Genomic DNA, 13,520 nt, shown 5'->3' with positions numbered 1-13,520 from the left:
ATTCATCTATGCTGATGAAGTAGAGATGTATCTCATTATACTACAGTAGGTTCTGATGACAGTTCTTTCTCAAAATGTGCAGTGTTTATGCCATGGCACGTATTAATAATCATGCTGTGGATTAGTGTTTGTGTTACTTCTGTACTGTGTTGGTAGATACCCTCCAGAGCAAAATAGTTCTCTAATGATTTAACTAATTCTAGAGCCTTTTATCAGGATATAAAAGAGAATTGCTTGTGATTGCTTCTGTCCTGCTGCTGCTTTTCTCTTTTTCCCAAAATATTGGTGAGCATTTGAGTGTTTGGTAAGAGCTGTACTGAATTAATCCTGTGTTACTCAAGGACACACTCACACCTTTTGGAATGCGCACTTCTGGGCATGAAAACAGTAAAAAAATAGTGTAAATCCAGACTTACGAAACTAAAAATGTTTCCACTTTTAAACTTCTGCGGCAAAAAGTCTCCTAATTTAGGGGACAGAAGATGTACAGGATGGTGGGACTTTTTTATTGGCTGACTGAATTCAGTTTCCTGTCAGATGGCTGAAGTACATAAACATGGTGTATCTGAGAGTCAGTTAAAGATACTGATCTGGGAGATAACCACTACAGAGAAGACTAGATATCATGTACCTCTCTTTCAGATCTGTAGCTGTAGAAGACAGCATTTGATTTTATACTAGTTTAAGTTGGGGGGGTTTTTTTATTTTTTGTAAAGCTGTAAGTGGAAGAAAAATTTGACTTACTACAAGTAAGGAACTTCAGAAAGAACATGTTTGTCCTATAGCTGCACTTGCTGAGGAGCAGTGAAATGTTACAAATGTTTCTCAGTAAACAGAATTTAATGCTTTGTGAAATCACTTAAATTCTCTGTAGTTTGAGATCCATTTCAGTGCAAGGAGGAGCAGGAATTTGCAAAAGTGAGGTTGTGCATAGTTGCAGCAACATTGAACCCAATCTAAGAGGGAGGAAAACAGACCTGTGAGGTCCGTGTAGGTACAGGATGAAGCAAATGAACAAAGTGATGCTATGTAAGTAGTAGAAAGACACCAGATGAGTTTTGATAAAATGTTAAAAAGGAGAAAAGGGCGAGAGGAAAAATGAATAATTAGTAACTTTTCCAGCATACCGGGTTATAATGATGCATTATTGAGACATGTAGTATACTGTTGGTTTGGTTTCTTTTAACTTGACATTGTTTGCAGTTATTTGCTTTCCGAAGTGAAAGATAAGAATTAACCGATGAACCAGCAAATGTGATTAATTGATTTCTTGGGTGTTGGGTAGCTTGCAAGATACCTTCCTGGCTATACTTAGCAGTGGAATAATGGAATTATGTTGCTTTTTTGTTAATTTCAAACAGCCAGAATTTCAAGCAGTAACTTATTTTTTCAGTGTTGCAAGTCAAGAAATCTTCTCATCTTTAATTTTATGAGCAGTGTTGTGTTCTTAAAACACTGTGTAAACTCTTAATATAAACTGTCCAAGTTAATTGCCATGTATGTGCTATTACTGAAGTTCAGGGAAATAATATCTATTTCTTTCTTCCTTCACTTCATCAGAAACAATGATGCTTTGTGTGTGGGGACATGCTGAGTTTGAGACAATCTGGATATATCTTTATTTTCAGGATCAACGTTCATGGGTGCTCTGGAAAAAAACCAATTCCAAGTTCATTTTTTTTTCATGTATGTGTTTTTATAGATGCATTTATAATACTGTTGTCTTAGACTTCATATTTCTGTGTTTGTAGGATGGAACAAAGTTCATTTCTATTGGAGCTCTATATTCTGAGCTCGTGGCTGTTAGCAGTAAAGGAGAACTCTATCAATGGAAGTGGAGTGAATCAGAGCCTTACAGAAATGCACAGGTACTGTATAGCTTTAAGTGTTTCCCTTCAGAATTATTTATATGCTTTGAATATCTGAAATATTTTTTGTTTCCAAAGAATCCTTCTCTACATCATCCACGAGCCATGTTCTTGGGGTTAACCAATGAAAAGATAGTGCTGCTGTCTGCAAATAGTATTAGAGCAACTGTTGCCACGGAAAATAACAAGGTATGAAATATTTGCTGGTTGCTGAGTTTGACAAAGCTGGGTTTTCTCAATTGCTTGCAGTATATTATAGAGAAGTTGTTTCTTCAGTTTTATCTGCTCTTGAAAGTACTTAAATTCATTTGCTCATTCATTTATTTTCTTCTCCATCTGGTGTTTTGTAGAAATGCAAAAAGTTTTTAAAAAAGGAACCTATCAGATTTACAGCTGAAACAGTGAAAAGATACTTGGTTTACCTGATTATCTGAAACACTTGACTTTTTGCTGTTACAGTAGAAACTGACACTGGTTTGAGAATAGAGAAGCTTGTTAATGTTCTTTATAGATTTAGTAGAAAAATTAAGGACATTGAAGCTTTCAGTGATGTAAAGCAAGTTACCTGAATATGCTTTTCAGTCCAGTTAGGGTAAACATGAAACTGATGTGGTAAAGACACCAACACATCCGTATACTTTTTGACAGGTTTCTCTTTTCTTTTCCCCAACCTTTTTTGTTAATGTGGAGAACTGGAAATAGAGGGGAAAACAGTTCTGAAAAGCTCTCTTTTGGGGAAAGAAAAGATGCTAGGGGGTAAATTTCCAAAGGGTATAATTGCTTTTTTGTTTTATGATGTGTTTTTTTCTTCCCCCCTTTCAAAACCAGTAAATATTATGTTAAAGATGCAACTGATGTGCAACTTCTTTTTTTTCCTCTACCTTCTCTGTTCCTTTCTTTCCTTCTCCGTTAGGTTGCTACATGGGTAGATGAAACTTTAAGCTCCGTAGCCTCTAAATTAGAACACACTGCACAGACATACTCGGAGCTTCAGGGAGAACGGATTGTTTCTTTACATTGTTGTGCTCTTTACACGTGTGCTCAACTAGAGAACAACTTGTATTGGTGGTAAGTAATACTGTGTTTGTGTACAACAGTGTAGATGCTCTGGATGTCTTCATGTCTCTGACTCTGAGAAGCATTGCAAAACTACTGAACCACCATTGTTCTGAGTTCGGGAAATCTGCACTTGAGCTTAGGCTCCCTTTTTAAAATACATTTATTCTCTTTTTTAATGCCTAAAGCTTTTGGATCCAATTATAACATCTTTAACAGAATAAGGTCGTTGTTTTAGGAGATGTATTTAAATGCTTTAGCATTCAGATGTATCAGTGCTACACAGGATCAGGGAATAATAATAATCTTCTCTATGCCTTTCGGGCCTTTTTCAGATTATAAATATGGAGCAAACTTACCCACATATGAGGTTGATGTTCCTCTCTCTGGCTCTGTTGGAAGATTTGGTCTATTAATTTGTGGTCTGTATTTTAAAGAAGAGGGAAATAACATCAATTGCTCCCTCTGGAGTTGTTAAAATATAACCCTTTTAAACATAAAATGTGAAATGTTAGTTAAAATATTTTAACTAACAACTTGATGATTAAGAAGGCTATGCCAAAAAAACCCAAACAAAACCAAGCAAAAAACAAACCCTCAAAAATAATGCTTCCAAAAGGGCTCTGAAATGAGTTTCTAATTTAAGTGAATTCGTTGAGTAATACTAATGCATTGCAGCATGCATTATTTTTCGGTGTGTCAGGAGTCATTGCATTATGTACCATGCCTAAAGTTCAAGTGGCTTTGAGGCATGGGTGAGTTAAATACTTAATGATGAGCTGGAAATCAGAGCATTGAAAATTAATTCTATGAAACGGCTTTCTCATTAAATTCTGTTAACTCTGGAAAATATTTAAGTAGACTTGTAGCTAGACTTGTAAACTTAAACACAGACATATTTTATTCTAATTTCTAGTCCCAGATCCCAAAATTACACCTCTCTGGTTCTTGGCCCTTTCATTGTGTCATGGCCGACATGCCACACTTTAATTACTCTTTGTATAGAAACTACTAAGCCATAGCATCCGAGATATTGGCTATTAGAACCTTCCATTTTTACTGGAATAATCGGTGCAAAATACAAAAAGACTTATTAGCATTTATATGTAATCTTTGGAAGCAATTTATGAACTAATACGTCTTTTTCTGGTTAAATGTGGGCTGTGGTGATTTTATGTTACCAGACTGATGCAGAGAAGCTTCTGTTACTATTGATACCCTTAGTTACAGTGATCTGTAGTATGAGACAGGATTTCAATTTCCAGTATTGCACGGGACTGATGCTTTTCATGTTTTACTTAACATGAAGGAGCTTCTTTAGTCCAAGCTTTTAACTGTATAAGCCACTGACTAAAACATGAAGTATCAAAATAATAAGCATGCTTAACTGTGTATGCAGGCATGATTTTCAACTAAACTGAGCGGATCCAATTACAAAAGGAGTGTTCTTTTTTCCTCCACTTGCAGCAGATGTCTGTCGTAAGAGTCCCAGGCTCCTTCAGCCATGTCCCCAGAGAGAAAGTGAAGCTTTTAGAATTTAGAAACAAAAAAGCTTATCTTGTTCTCCAGAGTTTGCAATCTCTGGAAGTTATCACTAGTTGTGGGAATCCTCAAGTTCAGAGATGCAGCCTGCATCTTGAAAGCTGTGACTGGGGTATACCACTTGCGACAGAGGTTTTGCAGCACTTCAGACTGGAAGGGAAGCCATTTGGCAGTGAAATAACTTGTGGGCTCTGCCTCTTCCACCTCCTCCTAGTAAATTGGGGCAGTTGAGATGAATTTGGAAAGTGGGGCTACATATAGAAAAAGATGACGTTTCTGCAGTTCTTTGAGATTTTGGAGAAGGTGGCGCACACACTTGTATGTTTGATTGTGATTACATTAAGCAGAAGGAATAAACTGTTCAAAGTTCTGAACAAAGATTTTCTTTCACAGCCTTTTTAAAATAACATGCATTTTTCCACAGGGGTGTAGTTCCTTTCAGCCAAAGGAAGAAAATGCTAGAAAAGGCCAGAGCAAAAAATAAAAAGCCGAAGTCTAGTGCTGGTATCTCCTCTATGCCAAACATAACTGTTGGAACCCAGGCAAGTACAGCTGTCACCAGTGGCACTTTTACCATGCTATATGATGAGCTTACAACCTGCTCTTAAAAAAACCCAGCAAAATTAATTATCACAAAAAGTTATGCACAAAAGGGATATTGATAATGTGGAATTAAAATAGTATGTTTTAATTATAGGACTGTAAATGGCTGTGTCCTGTTAGTGTTGTTACTGTTTTATGACTATTGCTGCACACAAGAACAAGCTGTACTCATGCAAAGTACTTCTGTTTAGTTTACCTACTGATTTAATTTACCTACTGATTCTGTATTTTGAGAGAAAGTAAGTATGGACATACAATTCCCCATAGAACAAATAGCTTAGTAAATGATTAAGCATTTAAGTACCTGCAGTATTAATGTCTGGATTTGATTTATTTATGCAGTGTGATAGACCTTTGGTTTGAAGCCTTTACCAAAAGGGCTAATAACTGGTACAGAGGACTTTTTTTGTGATTAGTACTAGAACTAATATGAGACAAAACAGCTCTTTCCCAGGGAGCACATTTCTGTTGATTCCAATACCATTCTAATTGACACTGTGATGAGTCTCTGTTATTGGAGTAATTCTTCCTTTTGTGGTTGAGCATCTAAATATTGTATGTTAAACTGCTATTATATGTTTCACTGCTAAAACTGTTGCTTTCAGCTGTGAATTGCACAACAGCTTCCTTTTCTGTACATACTGCTGACTTTCCTCTTCACCTGATTCCATAAGTTTTCTATTTTGACTACTACATATGTCACCAAGAAAATAATGCACATATGATTTCCCTCAGCAGAATCCATTTTTCTCAGAGAAATAAATATTTCTATCTGTAGGTGTGTTTAAGAAATAATCCCCTCTATCATGCTGGAGCAGTTGCTTTTTCAATCAGTGCTGGAATTCCTAAAGTCGGTGTGTTAATGGAATCTGTTTGGAACATGAACGATAGCTGTCGATTTCAGCTTCGGTCCCCCGAGAGCTTGAAAAACATGGAGAAAGCCAGCAAAACTACTGAGGCAAAGTAAGTGTGGAGAACACGCGTGCGTGTACACACAGATCCTTTATTTGATACTCTCTTGACCTGGGGAATAATAATGGAAAAGGAAGGTCAGATTTTTACAATTTCGAAAATTTTGCCTTCTTTATAAGATACTAGGTTTCTTTTAAACTTGGCTAGATGTGCAGAAATACTCACTGCAGGAAAGGTGTCTCAGTTGTGTGAAATCATTATGGACATGTGAAATGCAGACAGAGTATTAAATGAAGGCTTGCCTACAGTGTTCCATAAAGTTTCCAAGATTTTATTATTTTAATAGCTGAAAATGGAACCGGCTGTTTTCTGGCTCTTCATGAGATTAAACAGATCTGTTTCAGCCCCTCCACAGTTTGGAAAAAAAAAAATTCAGGTTGACAATTGCCATTTAAATGTTTCTTAAAACAGATTTAAACAATTTCAAGTAAAGCTTGAAAATGCTTAGCAGTTCTGGAGTTTCAGGTTACTGTATAAAGCTAATAATTCTTCCTGCCCTCAAATAAAGCTCATCATGTTTATTTTCTGTAATAGTCTACCTATGCTCAGTTAATGTTAAAAAGCTAATCCCTGATTACACGGCATTGCACTGTTCCCAACATCAAGATTTATAGCCTTGTCAGTTGGGATGGTTGTTCAGAAGTGTGGAGTTACTTCTTTAAGGTATTATTAAAGGAACAATGCTGGGATACACTGACACTTTGTCCATTGTCACAGAAAAGATTTCACTTTTTTCTTTCTTCACTCTAAGTACTACCTTTTATTCTAGACCTGAAAGCAAACAGGAACCAGTGAAAACTGAGATGGGTCCTCCACCATCCCCAGCTTCCACTTGTAGTGATGCATCTTCAATAGCAAGCAGTGCATCAATGCCGTATAGTAAGTAATGTGTAGCTCAGAGTAACATAAAATATTTGTGTAGATAAGAAATTTCCATAAAAGGCAGTTCTACAGTGATTCTGTACTACTTTCACAATCCTTTGATCTTTCAGTCTGTACTGCAATATAGGTAAAGGTTTTGTAATAGACTTTGAATAATCGGTGTCAGTGTTAAATAAATGTATAAGCAGTGACTACTCAATGTAAGGTGTATCTGCGCAAGCGTAGCAGTTCTCAGAATCAAAAGCATCTTTCAGGAGGTGATCAAGAGGAAGTCTGAAGATAAAGTTATGTTTAGTTGCAATGTGATAATGAGCTTCTTTGCAGCTCAGAAGTTGAACTTGTTTTGGAAAACTTCTTTAAAGATTAAGCTGCTGTTGAACAGCTTGCCTTGCAGTTGAATGTCAATGCAGAAAGCAGTAGTTTGTATCTAATACAGAAAATGTCTAAAATACGACATTCTTTACTAACATACAAAAGCAGTCAGAGAAGAAGAAGAACTTGTGCTGAAAGGCTACATCCGAATTTGTGTAACTGGACTCCTTAAGCATTTTTTTCTCTCCATTTAAACACATACATTTATAAAATGTTAATTACAATGCTTTGTAATTTGAAGAAATGCTTTGATTTGAAGAAATCTTTTCTCTGTAGCTTTTTCTTCTAATTGTTCACAAACTGCATTAACCTAATGACTCAAATGGCCTCGTGCAGTGACTGAGAATCTCATATGCTCAGATCTGCAGTGGTCACTAATTTTACTATTGATTTCTTTTGCAGTTCATTCAACTGTAATTTTTCACTGACTACAACTTTTCTTGGGCTTTTGAACTAGTGTTTGAAGTTAACTCTGCAATTAGCTTAGAAGTTCTCTGCTTCTTACTTTAAATATGTTGATAGTATTAATTACACTATATACTTGACTTGGAAGATTAAAGGTTCTTGCCAGTGTTAATTTAGCCATGTTATGTATTTAAATTTGATTCTGAGTGTACTACAGTTACTGTTCAGATAAAGTCTGCAGCAAATCTAACGGCATTGCAATTGCCATTAGCCCAAATAGCTATTTTCTGCCTCATTTGCTATTCTTCTAGAATTTTACCAAGTAATCCATATGTGGTAGGCAAGCAGACTTTTTGTGAAGTTGATATAAAGCACTGTAGCAGCGGTGACTGAATGGTGTCACAGTGTCAGCCGTTTTACTTACAGCACGAGTATCTGAGCCCCGCCAAAACAGGGCTTGTTCCTTGTATTTTAATTTTTTGTATTCTAATTATTGTGTTATCTAAAATTAAAAAAAATTGTATTCTAATTACTTTTCTTAAATATCTTTAAAAATTGCTTTGCATATCATACTGGCTTTCTAAGTGCTATAAGTCCATAGAAATGCATGAAAGTGACATGATACACTTGTTAGGTAGCTCTGACTCCTAAAGTTGTATTCTTGTTAACCTCTTGTTAATTTCTACGTTTGACTGCTGATAATCTTTTTGGGGGAAAGGTGTGGTGCTGACTGAACATTGCATTTTAATGCTTTGATTAAGTATTTCAAGTCTTTCTTTTTGGTTATAACTTTTTTGTCTCAGAGCGACGACGATCTACTCCTGCCCCAAAAGAGGAGGAGAAAGTGAATGAAGAACAGTGGTCTCTTAGGGAAGTTGTGTTTGTGGAAGATGTTAAGAATGTTCCTGTTGGCAAGGTTTGTCTAAAATATAAAATACACTGTCCCACTGTCTTTTGGGAGGAGGAAAAAAAAGGTTTTTCTTTTAGATAAGCTAACTGTTTAAAAAAATCATACTTTTGGGCATGCTTGAGAATGTTTCTGATGAGTATGACTTGCATTTATATTTGTCCATAACACAATGATAGTAATAGAGTGGATGTGTTGTGAGTAAAACGTGATGAATCTTAAAAAATTCTGGTATTTTAAATTGAGCCACAATATTAAGAAAAGCAGATGTGGTTTTATCCAAAATATTATTTTGTTGTCTTGAGCAGTAACTTCCACATGTCCAGTGAGATTGTGAAGGGTTTCACCTGTTGTGACTGACTTTTACATATGCATAGGTAGAATATTTGGGTGAATCTCATGTTCAGGCAACCAAAGAACAGAAATATTTTGATTAGAAATTACATGCTTCATTAATATTATTATAAAGTTATTTCATTTATTACTACAGAAAATCTCTTTGTTTAATCCTTGTAATGTTTTCATTTTTTTCTCTAATAAATCTTTGCTCTGACTCAGGAGCCATATAGGGGAAAATACTCCCTTTTCTCCCTTGGCATTGTTGTGTGATGTTAGGAGGGATTAGGTCCTCTAGATAGTTCTTTGGTATGCTTTTCAAAAATAAAAGTAACAAGAAAGCCAGTAAGGTTTTCCTCAAAAGGAAAAGATTTGGTTGCTTTCTACTTGATTCATAGATTTAAAAAAATGTTACCAGAAGAGGATCAATAACTGTCCAACAGAAGGCAGCTGAAGTTAGTAAGAGTTATTTTACTTGCATCCTTAATGGATTTACTTGTGTGTCAGTGTAAGATTTGCATTGAGCAGTATTTTTGAAAGGAAGAGGTTCACAATGAATTTTCATTATCAGGTTTAGGTCATTTATGCAGAATGAATATGGAGCAACTTAGTTCATTGTGACGATTTTGAGATCTAGTTGAAGTTGCTGAAACCACTGTTTTCCTCTGATACCAGCTTTGGGAAAGTCCCTCTTGTCCTTAACTATCCTTCCCGTTTTAGATCCTAAGATTTTCAGTACAGAGACTGTTCTACTATTTCTGTATACAGTTGCAAAGGTGTCTGTGCATTGCATCAAGAACTACTATATTAAATATAAAAGAGCTTGAACTTTTATATTTTCACTGAAGTGCTAATGCTTTAAGGTTTGTCAATATATCATTTTCTCTAGTGCACTTGTTGGGCTGCTCTTAGCTAGAGAAATTGGGAGAAAACATGGAAGTGCCTGGATTTTTCTTACATACAGTATCTTGAAAATTTGAGAGATGTTTTTTATTGTTGGAGACCTTTTAGATAAAGTTGGTTACATCTAGACCTTTGTTAAGCACTTTCTGCGTAGAAACCATAGAGAAATTAGGGCTTATTAAAGACTGATGGCTGCTTATATCTAGTTTTGATGAAGACTGAGAGCATACAGAGTCCTTATTTCTGCTCATAATTAAAACATTGTCTGTCCTTTCCCCACCCCCTTCTGCCTTAGCTTTGTTTTCCTGTTGAGAAAATTATGGTCTCAACTGGAAATTCAAAGGGCCTTGCTGTTTGGTGATAGCACAAGAAGTTCCTATATCAAGGAAGCCTGTTTTGACAGTTCTGCTTAGATATGCATGGCAGCAACTCTTTAGAGAGGCTTACAGTCTCAGAAATGACTCTGTCAGTGTGGGGTGGAATAGCTTCCCTTTCCTTTGGGGCCAGAGAAGGACAGACACACACACACTTGACGAACGTCTGGATAGACTTGTCTGTATCCTTCAGTCCTAAGGGACTGAGTGGAGAACTTCATCCTTGAGTGTACAGAACAGGTAACAGACCCATAAACTAACAGGTCTTTTTTCCACTGTGTACAGTCCTGTTGAAGAAGGAGCACACAAAATTTTATGGTGGGCCAAAAAAAAACAAACAGTTTTTTCCTTTGTCTTGTAGTGCAAGAGCTAATGGGAACTTAAAAAAGAAGTCAGTGTAGACTTTGTTGTTGTTGAATTGTTGGCTAATGTTTGGAATTCATTGCCACAAGAGTAGTGTTTATTTCCAAAAGTGATTTCACAAATTAATAAAAGAAAAGGTCTATCCAGGCTATTAAACATGAAGTTGTCCTGCTGTTTCCAGGAGGTGGAAGTTGGAAAGAGACCAGGGGAGTACCAGTAGGAGCTTCTCTAGTCAGTTGATGTTGGCTCCTGTTGGATGTAGGATGTTGAAATGGAGGGACCTTTGATATGATTCCGGTTACTTATGAAGTCATTAGGAAATCCAGGATTTTCAAATATCAGTAATTTTATCGAAATGACAAAGCTAATGACCAAGAGCTATGTAATTTTATCACTGGTTATTGTAAATTTTTTCCTCTCCCTGATAAAGGTCTGGTTTATTTTGAAGCAAATCAGATTTTGTTCAGCCTTTTGGTAAAACTCTTATGTGTTCTGCCTGTAGGTGCTAAAAGTGGATGGTGCATATGTTGCTGTGAAATTTCCAGGCACCTCCAATAATGCAAACTGTCAGAGCAGTTCGAATTCCGATCCTGATCCTTCTTCTCTCCTCCAAGACTGTAGGCTGCTCAGAATAGATGAACTGCAGGTATGTGTTCGTGAAACATTGAGAAAATAATCAGTATTTTGAAGTGTCAGCACTATGTGTGCTTAATTGCAGCTTAAAATTTTACATCTGTTTTCAGGTCGTAAAAACTGGCGGAACTCCAAAAGTTCCTGACTGTTTTCAAAGAACACCCAAAAAGCTGTGTATTCCTGAAAAAACAGAGATCCTAGCAGTAAATGTAGATTCAAAAGGTAAGTAGGGCTGAGCCTGTGAGTCCATATCTGTTGGTTCCTTTATTACCTGTCTCTCATCCAAGTGGAAAACACCTACTTTCAAAAGACATAAACAGGTGCTTCCATTGATATTAGTAATTTCTTGAAAGTGCTTTAGTTAGAAGTTCTTTTACTGGATGCCATCCATAAAACACATTTACTTTTTTCTTCCTGTGTCTTTGAAGGAGTGCATGCTGTTCTGAAAACTGGGAACTGGGTTCGATACTGCATATTTGATCTTGCCACAGGAAAGGCTGAACAGGAAAATAATTTCCCTACTAGCAGCATTGCATTCCTGGGTCAGAATGAGAGAAGTGTTGCTATTTTTACAGCTGGACAGGTTTGTGGTTTTGTGTCTCAATCATTTAACCTCACTGCGCTTACTTCTGTCATCTTTGAATGAGATGGTACAGCCTTCTGTAAGGCTTTTCTGGCAAAGAAATAGTTTTTCAAACAGGTTATGAAAAACTTGCTGCTAGCTTTAATATTTTGAAGGCACAAGGGGAATAGCAATCAACTTATTTAAGCACATCTTAATTAAACTCTACCTTGAATGTAAAAAAAAGGGGGGGAGAAAGGTGACAGAATGGTTCTTGGATTAGTGTCAGCTTGTTATCTAGCTGTGTTTTGGGATGGGGTCAGATAAAAATCCACTTTGGAGAATAAATGGAAATACTAACAAAAAAAATTAATCTCTATTTGAGTGAAAATTCAGATTCACTAAAAATGATTGAGATTTTGTGCAACTCTTCCACAAAGATTATATACTTTGTTTAGGATAGTTGAAGGAAACAGTTTTTGCAAAATAACTGAATTTGAACGTTTCATTTCAATATATTCGACTTTATTTGGAGCATTTAAGTAAGCTAAAAGTATAGGTTCTATTTGTTTCACTGGTAATATTAATTAATGAATGTATATCATAAGGAAGATACTTCTAGTAATATTTATGATGTTAAGCACATTTCAGGCATTTGCAGAAGGAATCTCATCTCTTATGTTGCACCACTTGTAATGATGGGAGTCAATGACATAAACGAGAATCTTCGGTAAACTGTTGTAATTGTTGGCAGTCAAAAACAACTGGATGTTTTGGGAAGGATAATATTTATAAATTGTGGAGACATAATGAAACTTTTTCTCCCAAATGTAGGAATCGCCTATTATTCTTAGAGATGGAAATGGTACAATCTATCCAATGGCAAAAGATTGTATGGGTGGGATACGAGACCCTGACTGGCTTGATCTTCCACCTATTAGTAGTCTTGGAATGGATGTTCATTCCTTAACAAATCTTCCTGCTAACTCGACCATCAAAAAGAAAGCTGCTATTATCATTATGGCTGTTGAGGTAAAGTATTTTCTCTGCCTACTGAATTATGTGCTTTTTTTTTCTTCTTGCTTTTGTGAAGTTATGCTTAAAGCAGCTTCCTGTTTAGATACTGATTTGTATTTTCGCTATTTGAAAGAAACTAATTTCAACTGAAGACTCTCTTAGAAACATGAAAACACCAATGAATTTGCTAAGTGAAAGATCCTTTTTGGGCAGTGCATGACTTCTGTATCAGGCTTTTAATTAGTAGGGCTTTTTTAAGCATTGATTTTGAAATGGTTACCTTTTCATATCTGCTAACACTGTGCAGTTTTATTTGTCTCATGGGTGCACAGTTTTTCTCAGGGATTCAACAACTTGTTTTGGTTAGATCCCTGAGAATGCAATACATTTTCTTTTTTTTAATCTTCTATTTGGACCATGCACTAGGAAACTAGGAGTGGAAAGTGGAGGTTTTTTCACTTTAATCACCTATAGAGTTCTGTCTTTGTCAGTGGTGCTGTATGAGTAGTCCTGCTGTGAATTTATATGTCATACTTCTAAAATCTTGTCGGTGATTTGGGGCAGTGCAGTTAGATCTGCTGTGTGCTCTGCTGCCACCCCGAGGTATTGTGTACCTGTCAGACTGAGTTCACAGTGAAGTAGTATTCCATCATTATGGAAAAGCTGGTTGTTTGTGGGGTGAACCTCCCAGACTTTCAAGAGCTTCGAATCATTCACTTCCCAGC

General features: G+C 36.2%; 1 protein-coding gene across 10 annotated transcripts in view; it reads left to right on the top strand.

The window, feature by feature from the left end:
* The window catches only part of UBR5 (ubiquitin protein ligase E3 component n-recognin 5), an 81,217-nt gene that overhangs the window by 36,084 nt on the left and 31,613 nt on the right, over window positions 1-13,520 (top strand). For all 10 annotated transcript variants that reach the window (XR_007200086.1, XM_048287226.1, XM_048287228.1 and 7 more), the window contains 11 exons: window positions 1,752-1,868; window positions 1,947-2,057; window positions 2,782-2,936; window positions 4,891-5,008; window positions 5,848-6,032; window positions 6,811-6,920; window positions 8,504-8,616; window positions 11,086-11,229; window positions 11,327-11,438; window positions 11,645-11,799; window positions 12,613-12,810. Coding sequence is in view for 9 of the 10 variants with exons in the window: in XM_048287226.1 (XP_048143183.1) it covers window positions 1,752-1,868; window positions 1,947-2,057; window positions 2,782-2,936; window positions 4,891-5,008; window positions 5,848-6,032; window positions 6,811-6,920; window positions 8,504-8,616; window positions 11,086-11,229; window positions 11,327-11,438; window positions 11,645-11,799; window positions 12,613-12,810 (1,518 nt within the window). In the remaining variant the exon portion in view is untranslated. The remainder of the gene's footprint in view (window positions 1-1,751; window positions 1,869-1,946; window positions 2,058-2,781; window positions 2,937-4,890; window positions 5,009-5,847; window positions 6,033-6,810; window positions 6,921-8,503; window positions 8,617-11,085; window positions 11,230-11,326; window positions 11,439-11,644; window positions 11,800-12,612; window positions 12,811-13,520) is intronic.

This window comes from Corvus hawaiiensis, chromosome 26 (genome assembly GCF_020740725.1).
Source record: "Corvus hawaiiensis isolate bCorHaw1 chromosome 26, bCorHaw1.pri.cur, whole genome shotgun sequence".
NCBI classification, from domain to species: domain Eukaryota; kingdom Metazoa; phylum Chordata; class Aves; order Passeriformes; family Corvidae; genus Corvus; species Corvus hawaiiensis.
Note: the sequence above shows the minus strand (reverse complement) of the source record. Positions and strands in the feature narration are given on the sequence as shown.